At 36.5% G+C, this 20222-nt stretch overlaps 1 protein-coding gene across 4 annotated transcripts; it reads left to right on the top strand.

Moving 5' to 3' along the window:
• The first annotated feature begins 3000 nt into the window (after window positions 1–3000).
• On the top strand, window positions 3001–19956 carry uso1 (USO1 vesicle transport factor). 4 transcript variants are annotated; one of them, XM_056763922.1, is made up of 24 exons: window positions 3001–3224; window positions 3444–3530; window positions 3839–3903; window positions 4039–4115; window positions 5801–5901; window positions 7760–7862; window positions 8298–8353; window positions 8452–8572; window positions 8681–8859; window positions 9401–9541; window positions 9673–9761; window positions 9863–10017; window positions 10399–10604; window positions 14130–14240; window positions 14519–14637; window positions 14859–15040; window positions 15945–16066; window positions 16617–16755; window positions 17427–17590; window positions 17718–17777; window positions 17914–18009; window positions 18354–18455; window positions 18615–18830; window positions 18973–19956. In XM_056763922.1, exons 1-24 carry the CDS (start codon window positions 3159–3161, stop codon window positions 19066–19068), a joined length of 2853 nt encoding a protein of 950 aa, XP_056619900.1. In that variant the 5' UTR covers window positions 3001–3158; the 3' UTR covers window positions 19069–19956. The 4 variants fall into 4 exon arrangements, with proteins under 4 accessions (XP_056619900.1, XP_056619892.1, XP_056619884.1 ...); XM_056763914.1 differs by having other exon boundaries at window positions 17911–18009; XM_056763906.1 differs by having other exon boundaries at window positions 17427–17596.
• The last annotated feature ends 266 nt before the right edge of the window (window positions 19957–20222 follow it).

The raw sequence follows: 20222 nt of genomic DNA, 5'->3' as shown, positions 1-20222 counted from the left end.
TTTTCCCCCACAATCAGCGCCGGCGTTCGACAAGGCGCCCAGAGTTAAAACATGCTCATCTTTGAGCAGAAAGCTGCGCATGCACCGGGCGTTTTCAGCCAAGCTCCTGCCGTTCTCAGACGCGTAATTACTCCTCGGTGGATACAGCCCCTAATAACGCAAAGAATCTAGCAAATGTATTATTCTTAACCAGACAGTAGCACCGAACAGCTAACAAAATTCATGAATAACTTTAGAAATATTCAGATAATGTTTAAATATGTTATCTGCAATTGTTTTGCGTGTGCTCGTGAAGCTTTAAGAGAACGCATGCACATAACTGTTTCTGTTCCATCATGTGAGAAGAAAGCAACTGTGAAACATCCTCTGAGGCAACCCGTCAAAATAAAAGTCCTGTTAACATGTACAAGTTATTACACCCTCATTTTACCACACCATCCGTCTTGATTCTTTTAAATAACTCAACCATAAAGTATATTATTTACTTTAGTAAACTAAAGTAAATGTGCTAGTAAACATATAAAAACATAGAACTTATTCTAAAAAATATTACTTACATTTAAGTAGACATTTTTTACTACTATTTTTGCTTTTCCCTGCATGGTTCAACGTATCTACTGCAGGTTTTTTAACATAGTTTATAAGTGAATACTGTAGTATATTAAAGTTATTTTCATGCTGGCAAATATATTACTATTGTATTGTAAAGGACGGAAACACAGAATCCAGTCAAACTTAAACGGAATATAGCAAAAAATAAAACAAATTTCTTATAGTGGTTGTGTCATCCCTCATATTGCAAGCCATATCTCTCCAGCCATACATTTAGGATTCTTTTCATGAACTGGCCCCCATGACGAACTACTTTAATAGAACTGGTGTAATGTCTATGTGCTTACCTGCACCATGGTCTCAACCACAGCCGTTGAAAAACATGCAACACATATTGATATGCCGTAGCGTGTTCACGTGGTTTATGGAGCGCTAAATGGTTCCAAATGTTCAGTCTATTTGATCGGGTTTAAGTGGGAGAGACGGTGTGAGCAGCTGTATTTGCAACAAATTACACTTAATACCAAACACAATGTATGCACTGATAACTATGTTGATACGTTCTACAATAACATTTTGTCTAATGAGTGTTGTGGGCTGTTCACATTATAACGATCACTATAAAAAAATAAGTTTTGAAAATCTTTCTTAATTCAGGAGAATGGAGTGGTTCACACCATAACTAACGATAATGAACGATATCGTTTGGATCACTTTCAGAACAACTTTTTTTCTAGCTGATGAATGATAAAACATACTGTCAGACAGTTTCAGGCGGATAATGTTTGACTATAGGTGACTATTGGCAACGTGGGTTTTATGTCAGAATTAAAGACTTAGTAGTTGGAAAGCGATGTGTTTACTGTGGGATATTATATATGTAACACTTATGAGTCTAAGCAAGGTGGCAAAATATATATGCTTTACACGGACACTAGCGCACATTCAGCTTTCAGAGAGAGCATCCAGCCTTTGCTGTCATATTTTTGAGAAAAGACGTTCGGAAATGAAAACGAAAGCTTCTGCAGCGGGTCATCTACATTCATTTTAATGACTGCAACACTGCAGCGTGCAGGCTTAAAATAAACACAACGTTATTGTTATCGCCGGCTGGTGTGGACGTAAATGCAGTTACTGTTACAGTTATTGTTATAGTTATCGTTATAATGTAACTGGCCCTTTAAAGCGACAGTATTAATCAGTTGTGTGTGTGTAATTTAGCTAGGATAAGAAGCTAATCTAATATAAGAAGAATACATAATGCGCAATACATTAACAGTATGCATGCATTCATCTGTTTCTTGTGCTTCTATGATCATATCAATGTTAAATTATAAGACATTCATATAAAAATGCCAAAGTAATTTATCAATGAATAATCAATGATTGCAAGTAAATGCACCGCAAAGAACGCTAAAAATGAATGAGTCAAACAAAAGAGATAAGAGATTTTATTATATAATTTACGGAGATGGTAGATGACATTTGATTTAATGAGCAGTCTTTATAGAAAATCATTCAGCTACACGTACAGACACACGGAACAGCCATTTTTATTTAGGAAACCAATATTTTGTTTAAAAAACATCCTTAAAATAAAACACCAGTTTTACAGAGATGTTTTTATCAACTTGCGAATGTGTTTGGGAAACAGTGAAACGATAGGGCTTCAATGCAATGTTTGGAGAACCCTCCATGGAACGAGTTACTTCCGCATTCCATTTTTCCAACAGACGTCTATGCGAATGTTGCAACTCTGTTTTTTAACGGCTCTGGTCTCAACTGTGTTTTGTGTGTTTGTTCAGCATTTGACAATATTTTATTATGTACATATAACATTGGGTAACACTTTATAACAAGGACCCATTCATTAATCCAAAAAGAAAAAATTGTTAATTATGTGTATTTCCAAACCTGAAAAAAAGTCAAGCATGAATGAGGATGAACAAATGATGACAGAATTTTTGTTTTTAGTGAACAATCCTTTAACATTAGCTAACATTAACTAAAAATAAACGATATTATACAATATGTATACATTTGTAATACAACTGTTCATTTTTTGTTTGTGATAGTTTATTGTGCATTAACTAATGTTAGATAATATTATGTAATATTTTGCTTTATGATTGAGATTTTAAATTAACATTAAGATGCGCAAGGGTTGTCCCTCATGTCATGTTAATTTAGTAATACAAAAAATAGCATATACAATAAATAATAAATTAAACAAATTCCAGATGTTAACAGGTTTTTATTCAGGAGTGCAAGTCACAAACTCTTGAACCAGTCAGACGGAGGAAAAGCATTTTATTAAAGTACTGAAACTCGATCATAAAGAGCTATTCCATGATTGTAAATCTGTGTCACTGTTCCTTTAAAAGCTTGTTGATCCTATGGTCAGCCACGTATCGCCACGTTTTCTGCGCATGCGCGTGTGAGTCAGTTCCGGGCTGCGTAGAGGTGGGCTGTGAGATCAACATCGGGCAGCAGCTGTTTTTAATAGCATTTACTCTCTACCTGTCCTGGGGGGGTCTCTTTGGCTTAATTGAGGTTTTATTCTAAAGATCCAATTGGAGGTTATTATTACTCACGCGAACAGAAAGATGAATTACATATTTGGAGTTATCGGAGGACAGTCAGCAGGCCCACAACCGACCGGAGCAGAAACAGTGAGTTTCATTTCTGTTCGTGATGATTTGTTTAGTGAAAATAACTTTATTCCTGTGATTTAATTGGATTGAGTGTGATTTTGTTGTTTATTTGTATGCACTTAATCTGTGTCAATGAATTGTGTTTATGTGATGCAGATCACCTCTCATGTCTTTGTGATGTATGGGCAACAAGGGCTCTATTAACCGTTCTTGTGTGTCTTGTCTGTTCATTATCAGGTTCAAAAGCTATGTGATCGTGTGGCTTCATCCACCCTGTTGGAGGATCGAAGAGATGCTGTCCGAGCCCTCAAGTCTCTGTCAAAGGTGACTAGCGAGTGTTGATGTCACGATGTTGTGATTATGCTTAATGTTATTAAAAGTAATGAGATCAGGAGTGCTATATTAGCTCCTTTATATCAGCGCTGAACAAAATAATTTACGCATCATCACATTATTTAGGTGCAGAAGTTGGCTTACAATCAAGTAATTATTCTATCGAGATGCAATGTGTGTAGATAAAGAAAAAAGAAAAATTCAAGCGTCTGCTTTAATCTATGTAATATTTAAATATTGGCAAATATATACAAAGATTATTTCTATGAAACACGTGTCAAGTAGTCTTTTAATTACAGAAATACCGTTTGGAGGTGGGCACAAAGGCAATGGAACATTTGCTTCATATTCTGCGGACTGACAGGTGTGTTTTTTATGTTAATGTATTACATGCATTGTTAACATGAACATATATTGGTTTTTTAAATGATATTGAGTTTAGGTTAATTTAATACACATTGTGATTTTTCTGGCAATTTTCTGCAATTTTCTGAAACAGCTCGGATACTGAAATCCTGGGATATGCTTTGGACACATTATACAATATTGTTTGCAATGATGAAGAGGAGGAACCAGGTAGGCTGCTGTTTTCAAAATTTGTCCAGATATGGCTTGGAGGGTTTAAAGTGTGGATAATAAAACTTCAATCCTGTTTCCTTATTTCAATGTATATCTTTAAAAAACATTGTCATTATTTATTCAGTCATACTTTCAGTCTGATGCTGGTGTATATCTGATCTTCCTCCTTTTTCTTTTTATGTTTAATCCAGATGAATCTGAAGGTAAAGCACTTTTTTTGTGCATGATGCTGTCTAACAACTATCCTATCCATGCCTTGAAAACCATAGAGTTGTCCTCTAGCATTTGATTTTAATCCAGTTTTATTCATAGAGGTTTAACGCTCTGCGGATTATCCTACAACACTATTTTATTGGAAAAGTTTACAGTTAACGGAAACTCGAAATGTTTTCTGAGTTTCATGTAATAGATTTTGTGTTACCAAGTAAATAACAGATCTGTCAGCAGCAATTCGTCTTGCGTGTTTTGGTAAATTCAGATTGTACTCTCAGAACTTTTGGGTTCACTTTTATTTGTGTAAAAATGTTGTTTAAAAACCTAGATCAAATATTAGGCAAATCCACAATTTATTTTGCTCAATCTATAATTTTCATGTAGATTTTCATGTTTAATTATCTATTGTATATCCAGTAACTGACAGCCGATCTTTATGTTTGCTGTTCAAGCCAAGGTCGAGTTACTATATTAACTGAGTTAATGAAGCATCAGTTCAAAAGTTTAAAATAATTTAAGTAACTCAATAAACAATGTGTGGTTCACTTAATAACAAGCTTAAACAATGATCTTGAGCCTGAAAATGAAAGTATTGTCAGTAAAGTAATGAAATGTTTATCTGCGTGAGCGTGATTTTTGGGAAGAGGTTAAGGTTTGAGGGTTGGTTGTTTCTTGTTATTGTTTTTTTGGCTTTTTTTGTATACATTTACCCCTTTCCACTGTCTCAGTTTCCTGAAGGAATAGCTCACCCATAAAAAGAAGATCTGTAGACTTATTCACCCTCATTTTGACCATATGGCTCTCTTTCTATCATGCAACAAAAAGACGTAAAGTTTTGAAGGATGGCCTACCTGTTCTTTTCCATATAATAGAAAGGGAATTGGGACTAGCAATGTCCTTAATATTTATAAAGCACCAAAAATGAGTTTGTGGAATCTATGCAGCATATTTCCAGTCTTCCAAAGCTATATTATAGCAGAGACCTTAGATTGATTATTCATTAAACGTATTGTCAGTGAATAATTGTCGTCACAGCACTCAAATAAAATATAGTGCCATAAGATGTATCTTTTCAGGTGTAACATCAAACGTGTTTTTTGTGTATTATAAGTCATCATTGAATAGTCCATTGAGTTTGCAAGGTCATGAGAGATATGAGTATTCGTTTTGGGTCTGCTATTCCTTTATCCTGTGGGTTGATGTGCTGTTTGGTCTTTCCCCCATCGTATTAATACACTCTTTGTCAACAGACACATTTCTCTGCTTTTCCTTCCGATGAAAATAGCTTATTTACCAGCTCTTGCAATGTTATCAGGTGGCTTTAGCACAAAGTATCCCCATCCAGCTGGACAGCTATTCCCTGCATCTTCAAAGCAATATATTAAATTTATTTTATCTGTTCATCCTTACATCTTTTGGGTTGAATTTACAAACTAAAAGAATAAAAAATGATCTGTATTCTCTTTCAGAGGAGAACCATCAAAAGCAGGAGGATGATATGGGAGTTCAGTTTACTGACAAGTTTATCCAGGAACCAGATAATGTCACTCTTCTCCTTACACTGTTGGAGGTAGGTTTAGAATCCACTGGAATATTTTGTTATAGAGGAATCTATATGAAATATTTCAAATTATCTCATACTTTCCTCACACTAATGCAGTCCCAGATTTAAATGGCTTCCTTTTAAAGGTCTCATGAACTGGCCTTGTTTATTGTTTTATACTGTTGTATGGGGTCTAGTTATGACGTTCACGTAAATTTTACATTAAAAAAGATCAATAAGTAATAGGGTATTTTCTACACTGGTTTTGAGGCCAGCACTGCAAACGCTCGGTTTTAATGGGCATGCCGCATTGAAGACTTTACAAGTAAATACCCTCTGCTTTGATTGGATAGCAGTTTGTGTTGTTGGAGCAATCTGTAAACATGGTTAGAGACCTAATGTTAGATTACACATTGGCACCATTCACAGTTTTCGCATTGCATCAGTATTATCTGGAGACCTCCTGTGATTTATAAATGACCTCCCCACATCATTATTTCATGTGACACAGTCGCAAGGGATGATTTTACTCAAATATACTGACTTATTTCAGTGATGGCAAGGCTTTGCGTATAGTTTGTATAGCCTATAGTTGTATTGTGTTTAATGATATATGAACGTATCTGTTAGCATTTGAGACCAGTGATCCCGAACTGGACAAAAGATCACCGCGACCGCGGGACTCAAATGTAACGAGAGTTTCCATAATAATTAAACAAAGGGGTGACTCCCGGTAACTTATGGATATCACCAAGCACCCAAAATAATACCAAAACACCTAAAAACAGCCTCCATTATTCGCAAACGGTGGATAAAACCTTGAAAAATGATATATGAGCTCAACAAATCACAGAGATGCTGATTCGCAGGAGCTTAAGATCACAGACAACAGACATCTGCAATTATTAAAATGTCTGGAGGTCCCCAGGTAATACTGATATTGTGCATAGGGCACATCAAGCAATCTCTAACAAAGCATTAGTGACGCATAGTACTTTTTTTTTTTTACTCACGCCAGAGATCTGCTCCATTCCTATCGGATCCAATATTGACGACACAGCACTGCTTTTAATTTAAGTCATTCCACAAAACCGGTGTCGATCTCTGCCTTGTTCATGAAGGAATCCTTGGAGAAATGAAACGAACAAACGCTCCATGTTTTTTCCACATGAGCTGGAACGTATTTAGTAATGTGGGGTTTATTTTAAGTTTATTTTTAATGTCGGAATCCGAAGGAAGGTTATGCAGTTACCGTATTCTTCCACAACCAGCGGTGGCACAATATTTAGCTATCTTTAACAGCATGTTTGTTTATTGCTTGCTCGCTCTATCTAGTTCCGCGCCACTTCAGAACTGTCATGAGCAAACCAGTGGGCAGGGCTAGAGAATTAGTCGTTGATATTTTTCTATGGAGGCGGTGTTCAACCTATCAATGTCGTAATAGATAGGTGCATTCCAGAACCTGGCGTTCGCTGGGCCTGGTGTCAATAACAGATGTAATCTCAGTAACAAGGGCATTTTCAGTTCTGAGACTTGATGTTCGGGTGAATACAATTCCCTCTTACATAACAAGAGCTATGGTTAAAATTGTGATTTTAATTCATGCCTCCTTTAAAGTTTTTCTGACTAATTTGACAACAAAAGGATAGATACAGGAGAATGAAAACAAATATAATCGCCCCTAACCTCAAATAATACAAACAAAACAAGACAAAAATTTCAAAACATTATAATTTAAATGAATCACAATGTCACCATATTTTAATTTAGGGCTTGAAAAGGCTTGTTTTAATTTTTGGGTTAACATATATTATTTAAGAACAATGTATTTTGGCATTTTACATGTTATTCTTCGAAAGTTGTTTGACTGTTTTGTTTGTTGTAGGAATTTGACTTTCATGTCCGATGGCCAGGTGTTAAGCTTTTAACTGCACTTTTGAAAAACCAGTGTGCTCAGGCCCAAGGCATCATCCTGGTGAGCCCCATGGGTGAGTCCAAAAATATGTTGATCTTCTAAATAAAACAACTCAAGGATTTGACTCAGAAGTTTGTTTGTTTTTAGCATGCTTATTTGGGGTGTCCTAATGGAATCATACATGTATGATGATCTAGTTAGCACTTATGTTACTAACGCATTATCGTTTGTTTGCTTTACATCCAATATGTTCCAAAAAATACATATTTTATTTGTAAAGTAATAATTAATTAACACTAAGGATGATTTTGATTTGATGGTTATGTCTTTTTCCAAACTCAGCTGCCAGTGTGCAAATGTGTCCTTTGTTTTCGAAGCGCACTTCACTTCTTTGTCAAATAATTGCATTCGTTTCAGTTAAATCAAAAAAGCAAACGCAACTGAATGTGCTCCATTGCTACAGTTTCATATAGTGAGTAAATAACTAATATGTTACTTCACGCGGCAGGAGTGTCCAGGTTAATGGATCTACTTGCTGACTCCAGGGAAGTCATCCGAAATGATGTAAGTTATAATCCTCACTTCATTGACATTTTTTAACAAAACCTTTTACTTAATGTAATAAGTTTATTTAAATGAAAACATAATTTTTCGTCCTTAAGGGTCTTCTGCTGCTTCAGCAACTAACCAAAGGCAATGCTGCAATTCAGAAAATCGTGGCTTTTGAAAACGCTTTTGAGAGACTCCTTGATATTATCACAGAGGAGGGTTCAAGTGATGGAGGTAAATGGTTAATATATTGTAAATAGTGAAATATACAAACTGGCTTTTAGAAAGAGAAACTTGTGTGTTTTTAAAGGCCATTCATTGACTTCCATCCTAATCTCACAGGTATTGTGGTGGAGGACTGTCTCTTATTGTTGCTCAACCTCCTAAAGAACAATAGCTCCAATCAGAATTTTTTCAAAGAAGGATCTTATATCCAAAGGATGAAACCGTGGTTTGAAGTGGGGGATGACAACTCTGGCTGGTCAGCACAGAAAGTCACCAACCTCCATCTAATGCTTCAGGTACAAAATATGAGCATGACACCCTGTGTCGTGCAGGTTGTTCTTAAGCCCAATTTTTGTGTTCTGTGTAGGACCTACGCTGTTGCCTCTACGCCGTAGCCTAGGTGTAGGTTTACATTTATACTTCTACGTCGTTGTCAACGTCGAAAGGCAACGACCACTAGGCGTCAGTGTCCACGCGCGTGTTGCTTGTGTAACCAAGACAAGAGCCGAAGAAGAATCCACTCGTTTGCGAAGTATTAGCATTGATAGCTCCAAGTAAACAAGTCACTTTTGTTTCAGATTTGAGATGTTTAAAACAGAAGTACAAATATTTTGCATAGATAATTCATTCGGAAATGCTTTTAAATAAACATGACTCTATCGCAGATTTTTTCACGTGATGGAGGGGTTCAAACAGACCAATCCCAGCACTTGCGGTCCATATAGGATCAGCGTAGAGTTGACACGTTGTTACATTTTTGGAGAGGTGCGCGTCAGGCTACGGCGTAGGCGCGACTATAATTCACACTTAACTCACTCTTTTTTGGTCCATATGTAGCTGGTGCGGGTGATGGTTTCTCCAGTAAACTCTCCAGGGGGCACATCCAGCTGTCAGAAGGCCATGTTCCAATGCGGGCTCCTCCAACAGTTATGCACCATCCTCATGGCCACAGGTGTTCCTGCTGATATCCTCACAGAGGTCAGATAGGTCTCAGATAATAAGTCTCATTGACTTTTTTCACACTAACTACCCAGATCTTTTACTCCATTAAAACAGTTTTTGATGTTTTAAACATTGAACATTTTTATTTACCGTTTGTTTTGTTGTAGACCATTAATACCGTGTCAGAGGTCATCCGTGGCTCTGATGTCAACCAGGATTACTTTGCATCTGTTAATGCTCCATCCAATCCACCAAGGTCTGTGTTCTTTACCACACCTCTGTTGAAGCCCAATAAAACATTTTCTGTGGTTTCTTCTAAAGAGTGGGAAATATGAACATGTTGGGTGTTTTCTTCAGGCCTGCAATCGTGGTTCTTCTCATGTCTATGGTGAACGAGAGACAGCCGTTTGTTCTACGCTGTGCTGTGCTTTACTGCTTCCAGTGCTTCCTCTACAAGAACCATAAAGGCCAGGGGGAGATAGTATCCACACTACTGCCCTCCACTATAGATGGTAGGGGTTTTACAGACTCACAAGTTCAGTTTGACTTTTATACATGGCAACAGTAAGAGAGAAAAAGGACTCCATCCCAGGGTATCTGCACATCATTTTCAGATATAACTGAGAAAGACATTCTTGTAATTTATCAAACATTCAAAAACACTTTGATGTAGTAAGTGATGTATGCAATCAGATGATTGGTCACTGAATGCTACCAGGTAAAATGTGATCAGATCCCACAAGATCTGCTTTTTCGCTTAATTAGCCTACCAATCTACACTTTACAATTTCTTCTTCTCTGCTACATTGCCTGTTTGTTTCTTGTATGTTTTACTCTCAAATAACTTGATTTATTTGGATCCTGTTCAAGAATCTTGTCTCTCCGTCCCCAAGCTAACTCTATCTCAGCGGGACAGCTGTTATGTGGAGGCTTATTCTCATCCGACTCTCTGTCAAACTGGTGTGCCGCTGTGGCTCTGGCTCACGCACTGCAAGATAACCTCACCCAGAAAGAACAACTGCTCCGGGTACAGTTGGCCACCAGTCTGGGCAAGCCACCTGTTTCCCTTCTGCAACAATGCACCAATATTCTATCCCAGGTACCTCTCTTAACCTTAATGTTTTAGCGTGTGTGTGACTTATCAGATATTTGTAGCTTTATTTTGGGCCAAAGGCTGGCTGCGCAAAAGCCACTTGAATTTTATATTTCTTGACCTTAACGTTTATTCAAAGGGAACTTTTTGCCTCAGAATTTCTTCCATCTGTCTGCCATCAGTGTTTCTGCTATTTTGGATGCTCCCTCTTGAAAAGACCAACACGTGTTATGTTTCGGATGTTGGTGTGCTAGTTTGTCTCCAGGTTAACAGTCAACAGTGTTTTATTGGTGCATATCATGATGACTATGCACCAGTTAAACCAACACCAAAATAACTTCAACTTGCATTGAAATTCCTGGTGTACATCATGATGACTATGCACCAGTTAAACCAACACCAAAGTAACTTCAACCTGCATTGAAATTCATGCTGGTCTGAGTTGGGGTTTTTTTAGTTGGTTTTTTCAACAGGACTGGACTGGTTATCTCAAGAACAGTATGTAGTTTTGGGATATTTTCTCAGATCCCATTAAAAACTAGGATATCATCAGAATGGTAGCTTGTGGTTATCACTCACATTCAATATGAAATGTTTGCTGTCCTTCTGTTTGCTGTTTCCGTCCTGTTTGTTGTGTGCCCTAACTTACCCTGGCAGGCCTGGCTTTTACCTTTTGTTTTTTAATTGCTGACTGCATGCTGTGGTCTTTTTAGTCTTGTTCTATAAAATACAGACATTTTGATTTGTTTTTAGCTCATTAAAGGGGTTCTATTATGCTTTTTCAGAATTTTATGTATGTAGTGTTGCTACTTGAGCATAAAAAGTGCTGAAGCGTTATAACGCACTAAGTCCACTCCAAAAGAAGATATTCTCTCCCACAGAAAATACTTTTTAGAACTAAAAGAAACCGATCATTTAAACTATAACATGCTTCTTCTTCAATTCAAAGTCGCTATATTATTATATTAAATATACTAATGTTTATACATAGATAGTAAAAGCACTGCCTAAAACATCACCATGCAGGCAAAACTGACAGCAGTTTTTACACCTTAGAAATTAGGGTTAAGGGATTTGATATGTCCAAAGCACTCTCTAAATGGTTGAACATTTTGTATAAGGGCATGATAGGACCCCTTTAAAATCTCTCACCTCTTTCTGCTTAGCTGAATATATAAGATTAAGTTTTAAAGTAGCATTTTTAATTACATTAGAAATTAGTCTGGAACTGCATCATAAAAGGACATATATAAGAAATTTCATGTGTTATTTGTTTTTTATTGCCATTGTCATATACTGGCTGACGTTCATTTACGGCCACCAGTGTCGCTAATAACGAGTTTATGAATTATACATTTAAAACTACAAAATTTGATAAGATCAATAATAACCCTTTATAGGGTAAATTTAGGTTAATTTTGGACATTTTGGGGGAGTTTCACCTGATATGTGCATAAAAAACAAAAATTCACTCAAAATGGATTTTTTATTTTGTATTTACTCATCCTCATGTCATTTCAAACCTGTATGACATCTACAAAATACGGACCTTATTTATGTCCTATCAGTGGTGGATCTTGGATTTTTTAAAAGCAGGGGCCACAATTTACAGTAGGGCGGCAATTGAAGTACAAGAAAGTATAATGCATAATTTTTCTGCATTATTCAATTGCTGTAGGCACTACCAGATTTCTGAACAAAACACTGGAGATGAGTTCTAGAATGATGGGTATTGATGATAAAAAGAGATTTAGGGTGGGTTGCACCAACAAGGATTAGGCTTAAGCCCCTGTGTCCCCCGAGGTGCTTTTATGCATCTGAAAACGCCAGCTGCAGGCACAGCGTTCTTCGCCAAGTTGAGTAGTTTTCAACTCTGGCTGCCCGGTCACGCTGAGCGCGGAGAAAAAAAGCCAGCGGCTGGTGTTTTAAAAAAATGTGCGGTTTCCATTGGAAACAATTGAAAAAACAGACCGTACGCCGCAGACAGAAGCGCATTGGTGGACACAGCTCCTGAATCTAGATTAAATTAATGTTTATTTATTTATTCTAGTGCATCAAACTGTGAACCTTGTTTAAAAATAATCAGATTTATATTTAGCTATCATTCGATCCAGGTGTTATTTTAACCGTAAATCTAGATTAACTTTAATTTTAAACTTTGATTCATCTCACTGTTAGGGATACTTTAAACTTGCTACTGATGAGTTTTATATTATAAAATATGCGGAAAATGCTCGGATACGCAGCATGATGTCATGCTGGGCCGTTAAAAAAATGCTTAGGCCGCATTTATACCGCATGTATCAAGTGAACCAATTCTGCTTTTCTCCTTTAATGTGGCACAGATCAGATATGACCCTTGACCCTGTAGCAGGAATAAAGCAAATGGATTCCGATATTTTCAGATCCGATATTTCCGATATTTTATTGCGTTCATTTTCCGAGATCTCTGTATGAAAATGAAATTAAATAAGCGGCGGTGCAATGACGTTTTTACTTTTTTTTTGGTCAGTTCGTCTACCTTGGGTTGTTTCGCCATGTGCAGTGTAAATGCAGATATCAGATATGTGTCAATTAAAAAAAAAATTGGACATGGTCTCAAAAACTGAATTGAGCATCAAGAACAGCAGTGTAAATGCGGCCTTGGTGTAGGCGGTCTTTTGTGGCCTTCTCGAACGCCTTCAACCGCATGAGTGTCTACACCTCAAACACAATCCGTTGGAATGCATTATCGACTTCTGGAAATGGTAGAAAGTCAACAAGCTCAAAGCGTTTCAAACCACGTTTACACCTGTATTTAACGTCACCCACTTGTGATCCGATCAACCAAAACACATATCAGGTGTAGGCTATAGAGGCCCTGAGAGGACAGGGGCTCTTCGTGGGCCAATAAGATTTCAACGATTTTCAACCCCCTAGATCCACAAGTGTGTCCTATGCATGTGAAACACAAAGATATTTCTCAAGATATCTTCTCCGCATTCTAAAGAAGATTTGATGTGATACTTTTACATGCTTTTATAAAATATATCTTGTCCCATTGTTTGGCGGTAGTGTTTTAATTTGATTTCAGATTTACCACTTAACTATTTTCAAATAAAGCTTTTAAATGTTCTTTGTCGCTATCAGATTTTCATCTAGTTAACTAATTCCAGGTAAACCAGAAGTGATCAAAAGTTAAATACCTGTCTATATAAGGCACAATTGTGATAAAATATGGATATTGGTCTATGTAGGTGTCTGGATTTTGGGCCACTCAACTTTGAAATGGCAGTGCTGACAATTACAATCCTTTCACTTCAATAGTTTCCCTCTGCCTGTTTTTTATGACTTTAAACATGGTAAATAAAATTCAACCCCCTTGACCCATATGCAGATTTGGTCATTTGAGGCAACCTGAACATCTAACATTTATCTATCATCATTATAGAAGATGATGTCTATAAAAATATATATTAGCTGAATGTAAAAATATCGCTGTGTTCTTTAAGACTGTATGGTTTGTGTTTCTGTGTGTGTTTGTGTGTACAGGGTAGTAGGGTACAGACAAAGGTGGGTCTTCTCATGCTACTCTGCACCTGGATCTGTAACTGTCCCATTGCTGTCATGCATTTCCTGCACAATCAAGACAATGTTCCCTTCGTATCCTTTTGTCAATACACACCTGATCGACTTAACAGACCTACTCTGTATCACTGTTCCCATTATATTTGTAAAATAACTAACTTGAATTTGAAAATAGTTTATAACTGTCAGAGCAATTCAGAGTATTTAACCATGACTTACATAGTCAATGGGGATATGCCCATGATTTTGAATGAAATATAATGAAGTTACTGTCTTCTTTTTTAGTGCCGTGTTAAATTACATGATTTAGATCTAAAGTCTGATTTGTACGTTTCTTTAAATGAAGTCTATAGCTAACAGGTCAGATCTCTGAAAACCTGGGTGAAGATGAGCGACTGGTTCAGGGTCTGTGTGCCTTGCTGTTGGGGATTTGTATCTACTATAATGACAACAGCTTAGAGAATTACACAAAGTAAGTTCTTACTATATTCTTTTCTGAAGTTTTCTCTTTTTCAGCTTCTTTGTCTTATAATATGTTACAAATTGTTATACAAATTGATATGAATAATATACTGATTTGTTTTAATTAGTGGATTAAAATAATGGGTGACTGTAACGTTACAGCGAGTAATCCATATCTGTCAATTACTGAACCGTATGTACAATATAACATGTCTCTCTTCCTTTCCAAAGAGAAAAGCTGAAACAGTTGATTGAGAAGCGCATAGGGAAGGAAAACTTTGTGGAGAAGCTGGGCTTCGTAACCAAACATGAACTGTATTCCCGTGCTGCTCAGAAACCTCAACCAGCCTTTTCCGCCCCAGAGCACATGCTGTTTGATCATGAGTTCACCAAACTTGTCAAAGAGTTAGAAGGTTAGTGTTGGAGTCCTGGGCACAGATTCACAGATTCTTACCCCGGTATATATTTTGGGTGATTTGATCAGAACGGGACCTTCAGGACCTGCCCTATTTACACCTACTACAAAGATCTGTCTTGGGCAATCTGTTAACAAGTGGACATCATATTTTGTCTGTGTGACACATCACAGTAAATGGGATTAAAGTCAATTCTGAGTCCTGTATTAAAGGGACAATTCCCCAAAAATAAAAAACTTGGATTTACTCACCTTTGAATTGTTCCAAATCTGTATAAATGTATTCGTTCTGATGAACACAGAGAAAGATATTTGGAACAATGCTTGTAACCAAACAGGGCTTGGACCCGATTGACAACCATAGTTGGAAAATTACATTATAATTTTTTTGTTCCGTTGAACACAAGCGTAGATATTTTGAAGAATGTAGGAAAGCAACTAGTTCTGGGGCACTTTTGACTATCGTTGTTATTTTTCCTATTGTTGTGGTCAATGGGGTCAAGAACTGTTTGGTTACAAGCATTCGTCCAAATATATTTTTCTGTGTTCAACCAAACTAAGACATTTATACAGGTTTTGAAGAAATTAGAGAGAGAGTAATCTAATTTATTTTTGTGTGAACTATCCCTTTCGCTGAGCTTTAAATGTGCCTTCTTCACATGATCTGTATAACTACATTTGATAATCAGGCACACTAAAGTGAGTCTAAAATCAAAAGTAACCCTATTAGAATACAGTGTAGTGTGTTTATAGTCACAAAATCAGAGTCGCTCACCTCAACAAAAGAAAGTGGTCTCTAGAATCGGATCAGCTTAAATAAGTAATGTACTAAATTGGACACAAACATTGAAGTGTGGTATTAAAGGGAACATAACATGCACTTTAATCTTATTTGTTAATAGGCGTGATCACAAAAGCTGTGCTTAAGTCAAGCGAGGAAGAGAAAAAAGAAGAAGAGGTGAAAAAAACAATAGAACAGCATGACAGCATTGTTACGCAGTACAAAGAGCTGATCAGAGAACAGGTAACAACACTATATACAGTTTTTATATTATATACTCATGTTTCCAGGTAACCTTAGACACTTCTGATGGCAAATATGATATATGTAATGATCTGAATTTCATTGAACCTTGGCACATTTTACTGTAGCACAGAATGGAACCATGATTCTTTGATTGCCTGTTGCTTCATCTTTGCTTTGTCATCATAAATTTATCTCACAAGTTTCCATGACGGGTTAACTATGTCAACAATAGTGTTGGTAATCAGAATCGAGGATATATTTTTGAATCAACAAATAAGTATGTTGATACACTCTATTAAGAAGTCAATGCTTTCCAAGCACAGTGCTTCAGCACTGTGGAATAGAGATTCTATGTCAGTGTGAAGAATTTAAAACAACTTTTTTTATAACTCTACATACAAAGTAACCTAAAGTTCAATTTATGACGTTTAAAAAGTGAAATTGTGAATAGCTGATTTTATTTAAAATATGTATTACACACATAGTGACTTCTGCATTATGAATATCGTTTGTCTGCTGTCTAAAAAAAATGTGTCTTCGATTTTAGGACTCTCAGTTAAAAGAGATGAAGGAGCAAATGGCATCACTAATGTTACAGAATGAAACGCTCCAGAACACCACAACACAACAGCTCTCTCAGATCCAGCAGCACAAGGACCAGTACAACATCCTTAAACTCAAACTAGGTAAGAGCAGTATCTGTAGAAGTTTGCTTCTGTTCTTCTAAAATTGTAATGAATCAAAATAAAATAGTACTTGGCTTGTTTTACAGTATTAGTAACACTATCTCAGCCGCTTCTTATTTTCCCCCTATTTATGTTGTACGCTTTGGAACTTGGTTCTGTGTTGTACACCTGTATGTTTAAGTGCAAAAGACTCTCCAGAAAGTCATGAGCAGAGTTTATATACTGTTTAAATATGTATTCACATACTTTCAAATATGAAAATATAGCATATCATATATTATATCACACATTGAAATATAATTACGTTTATATCTATTTAAAATGTAATGATTAATGTACAAAGCATATATTGAAGTGTTAGTAAACACGTTTATTTAATTATTATTTAACTTATTTAAAAGTATTCCAGTGTTAGAAAATGAAAGTACATCACGTTGTATATGGTGTTTTTAACAAGATGTAATTTTTTTTTACATTTTTTGGCATTTGGCAGACGCTTTTATCCAGAGCGACTTACAATGCATTATCCTATACATTTTACATAGGCTTTTGCAATCCCCTGGAATCGAACCAACAACCTTGCGTTGTTAACGCAATGATCTTACCACTGAGCTACAGGAAAATGTTTGTCAAATTCTTTTACTAATCCACTAATGGTATACATTGTGTAGGTAAAGATAATCAGCAGACAGGTAGTCAGGTAGATGGAGCCCATGTGAACGGCCTGCAGCTAGAAGAGTTGAGCCAACTCCGAGAACAACTGGAGGATCTACATAGAGAAAACCAATCACTGCAGACACAACTCACTGAAAAGGACAATGTAATTACAAGCCTGGTACGTGTGAGTGCAGTCTGTTATCCTACACCCCAGCATGTACATGCTATTATAATAGCATTTCTGCCTTTTCTAGTTGTATCATTATGTATGTTGTATGTAAGGAAAATGTTGGTCTGTCACTCAGAAAGCTGAGGGGGTACCATCAGCAGAGGGATCAACTTCAGAAAACACAGAAATATTGAGGGTAACGTGCCAATCATTCCTTTCATTTTTCAATGTATATTATGTAACATCATGCACCTCTCTGTAGCTGCTCTTACAATTACACAGAATGCATTGAATGGAGTTCAATAGACATTTTCTGTGGTTGGTTACAGCAGGTGGAGAAGCTGAAAGCTCAGCTGCAGAGCCAGACAGCAGAGATCACACAGCTTCAGACTGAAAGGCAGGAGCTTATTGGAAGATATGAGACCAGGGTGAGTGTGTTAGTTATTTATTTACTGATGCTCTAATCTAGTGAACTGTACTCTGAGCCGCAGACATGAACCATCCATGAACCATTTGTTGCATTTCAGACTCAAACATAACCAGAGCTTTTAATTAAATTGGCTTGCTGTAAACAATAAGCAAAAACGTTTCTAGAACTTGGAATATGTATTTTTATTAATAATAAAAAATCTATATACCAATGTAACATCCTTAATGCTAGAATTGCCCATATTCTACAGCTGCCCTACAGCCACGCAAACAAAACAATCTAAGCAAGCTTGGTCATTTAACCTGGTTTATGATTTTAGATCAGCATTTTCTTTTTTCTTAGGCTACAGTCCCAGTCACTGGAGAAGATAGTGGTTACTCAGAGAAGATTGCAGAGTTAGAAAGCAGACTGTCCACTCAGAACACTGAAACACAAAAGCTCAAGGTGTCTTACTCAAAATAATGAGTGCTCCTCTATTGTCATGTGCTTTATTTACTATCAATTTCATCTTCATTCGTGTTCATTAGTCTATTGATTGTCTGATTAGAAAATCTGAAATTCTTTGTTTTTGTCTCCACTTCCGTCATACTCACTGTTTAATAGGAGGAAGTTAAAGCGCTTCTGGAAAGCAAAGAATCAATGGAGAAAGAGCTTGCTTCATCCACAAGCACAGTGGCCATCTTGCAGGCGGAGAAGAACAAATTGCAGAAGGAGGTGCAGGACTCTAAAAAGGAGCAGGATGAGCTTCTCATGCTACTTGCTGACCAGGATCAGAAGATTCTGTCCTTGAAACAGAAACTCGAGGAATTGGGAGAGACGGTAAACTTGCGCTCAGAAAACTCACGATTAGTTTAATACGGGTCCATTTTAATTTGTTAGATATTCTTTTGCGCTGTATTTTGAATCCGTTTCCAATAAGATTTTTTCATTGTATTCTTTTGGTTTTACTTTTTCCCTGCAGATTGAAGATGAGGATGATCTGGATACAAAAGACCAGTTTGATGAAGATGATGATGATGATGAGGAGGAGGAGGATGAGGAGGATGATGATGAATAAAAAGTATTGACTTATTAGTGGAAGTGAAAGACTGCTAACATTAACTTCTCTCTTACATGCCTAGCAAAAGAGCTTGAAGGCTATGGACATTTCATCTGATCTTCTGATTAACTGTTTTATTTTTCAAGGCTACCTTTTTAATTTAAAGAATTTGCTTGCCAGTAGGAAAGCAATCCAGGGATTTCATTTTCCCACCTAAATGAACTGGACCCATTTTTTGATCCATTCAATTTTAAAGAAACAACAAATTGCATCTAAACTAATATCTAGGATAATAAACACAGAGGAATGCTTCAAAACTCGAATCAAAACTCCAGTGAGTATATCCCAACCGCACACAGATGTAGGAGATGACTGGATTGCTCTTTACACTAATAATTAAGAAGAGAAAATAAAATATGTGCTCCTCTTTTGTATAACATAGTGCAAAAAAAGGTTCAGTCTGTTTTTCTGAAATGCTTGAGAAGTTGAGTTAGTGATGAGCGACTTCATTGACGTATGTGTTCTGCACAATTGCCTTCTCTGCTCAGGTGCAAAGTGATAAACATGTATATCAAGTTTTGGCCAATTTAATTTCGGTTTCACATTAGATTGCTGGCCATTAAATAGCGCATTCCAGTTAGAGGACACCATAAGAACATGTTTTTTTTTGTCCCTTGATGTCAACTGATTTTTGTATTTTTTTCAGCTTATTAACAAATAATCAACACTCTCTTTAAATTTGTTGCATTGTTTTCACACTAGCTACATGTTTCCCATGCGTTCTGATTGGACAACACTGTTGAAGACCCTCCAATATTTCAGGTTCCTTTAAGACTGGAGAGCTTTTGCTAGATTTGGTTTAATTTATGGATAAACAAGCCACATAAAAATAAACTCTAAAATGCTTTTCTGTGATGTTTTGGCTCTTTAGTTACTGCTTTTGAGAGCTGTGATTGCCATTATTTTGCTCATCAATAATGTTTTTTCTTCTTATGTACTAATTTACTAAGTCTTACCCCTATCCTAGATGCTGTACTAGCGTGTCAGTACTAGGAGTCGGGATGAACAGTAGATATAGATGGGAATCAAAATCAGTTCTTTAAGGAAGATAATTTAGGTTAAAATAGAATACACACTATTCAGTAAATGTTAAATAAGCACAAATAGATCAT

Source organism: Triplophysa dalaica, chromosome 2 (genome assembly GCF_015846415.1).
Source record: "Triplophysa dalaica isolate WHDGS20190420 chromosome 2, ASM1584641v1, whole genome shotgun sequence".
In the NCBI taxonomy this organism is placed as follows: domain Eukaryota; kingdom Metazoa; phylum Chordata; class Actinopteri; order Cypriniformes; family Nemacheilidae; genus Triplophysa; species Triplophysa dalaica.
Note: the sequence above shows the minus strand (reverse complement) of the source record. Positions and strands in the feature narration are given on the sequence as shown.

What these genes read in the sequence shown, in the direction of transcription:
- uso1 (XM_056763897.1), top strand. Translation starts at nt 3,159, where the DNA reads ATGAATTACATATTTGGAGTTATCGGAGGACAGTCAGCAGGCCCACAA. An exon ending in GCTCCATCCAATCCACCAAG is followed by an intron (nt 9,762 to 9,862) that starts GTCTGTGTTCTT and finishes TGTTTTCTTCAG; the next exon opens with GCCTGCAATCGTGGTTCTTC. An exon ending in ACTTGTCAAAGAGTTAGAAG is followed by an intron (nt 15,041 to 15,944) that starts GTTAGTGTTGGA and finishes ATTTGTTAATAG; the next exon opens with GCGTGATCACAAAAGCTGTG.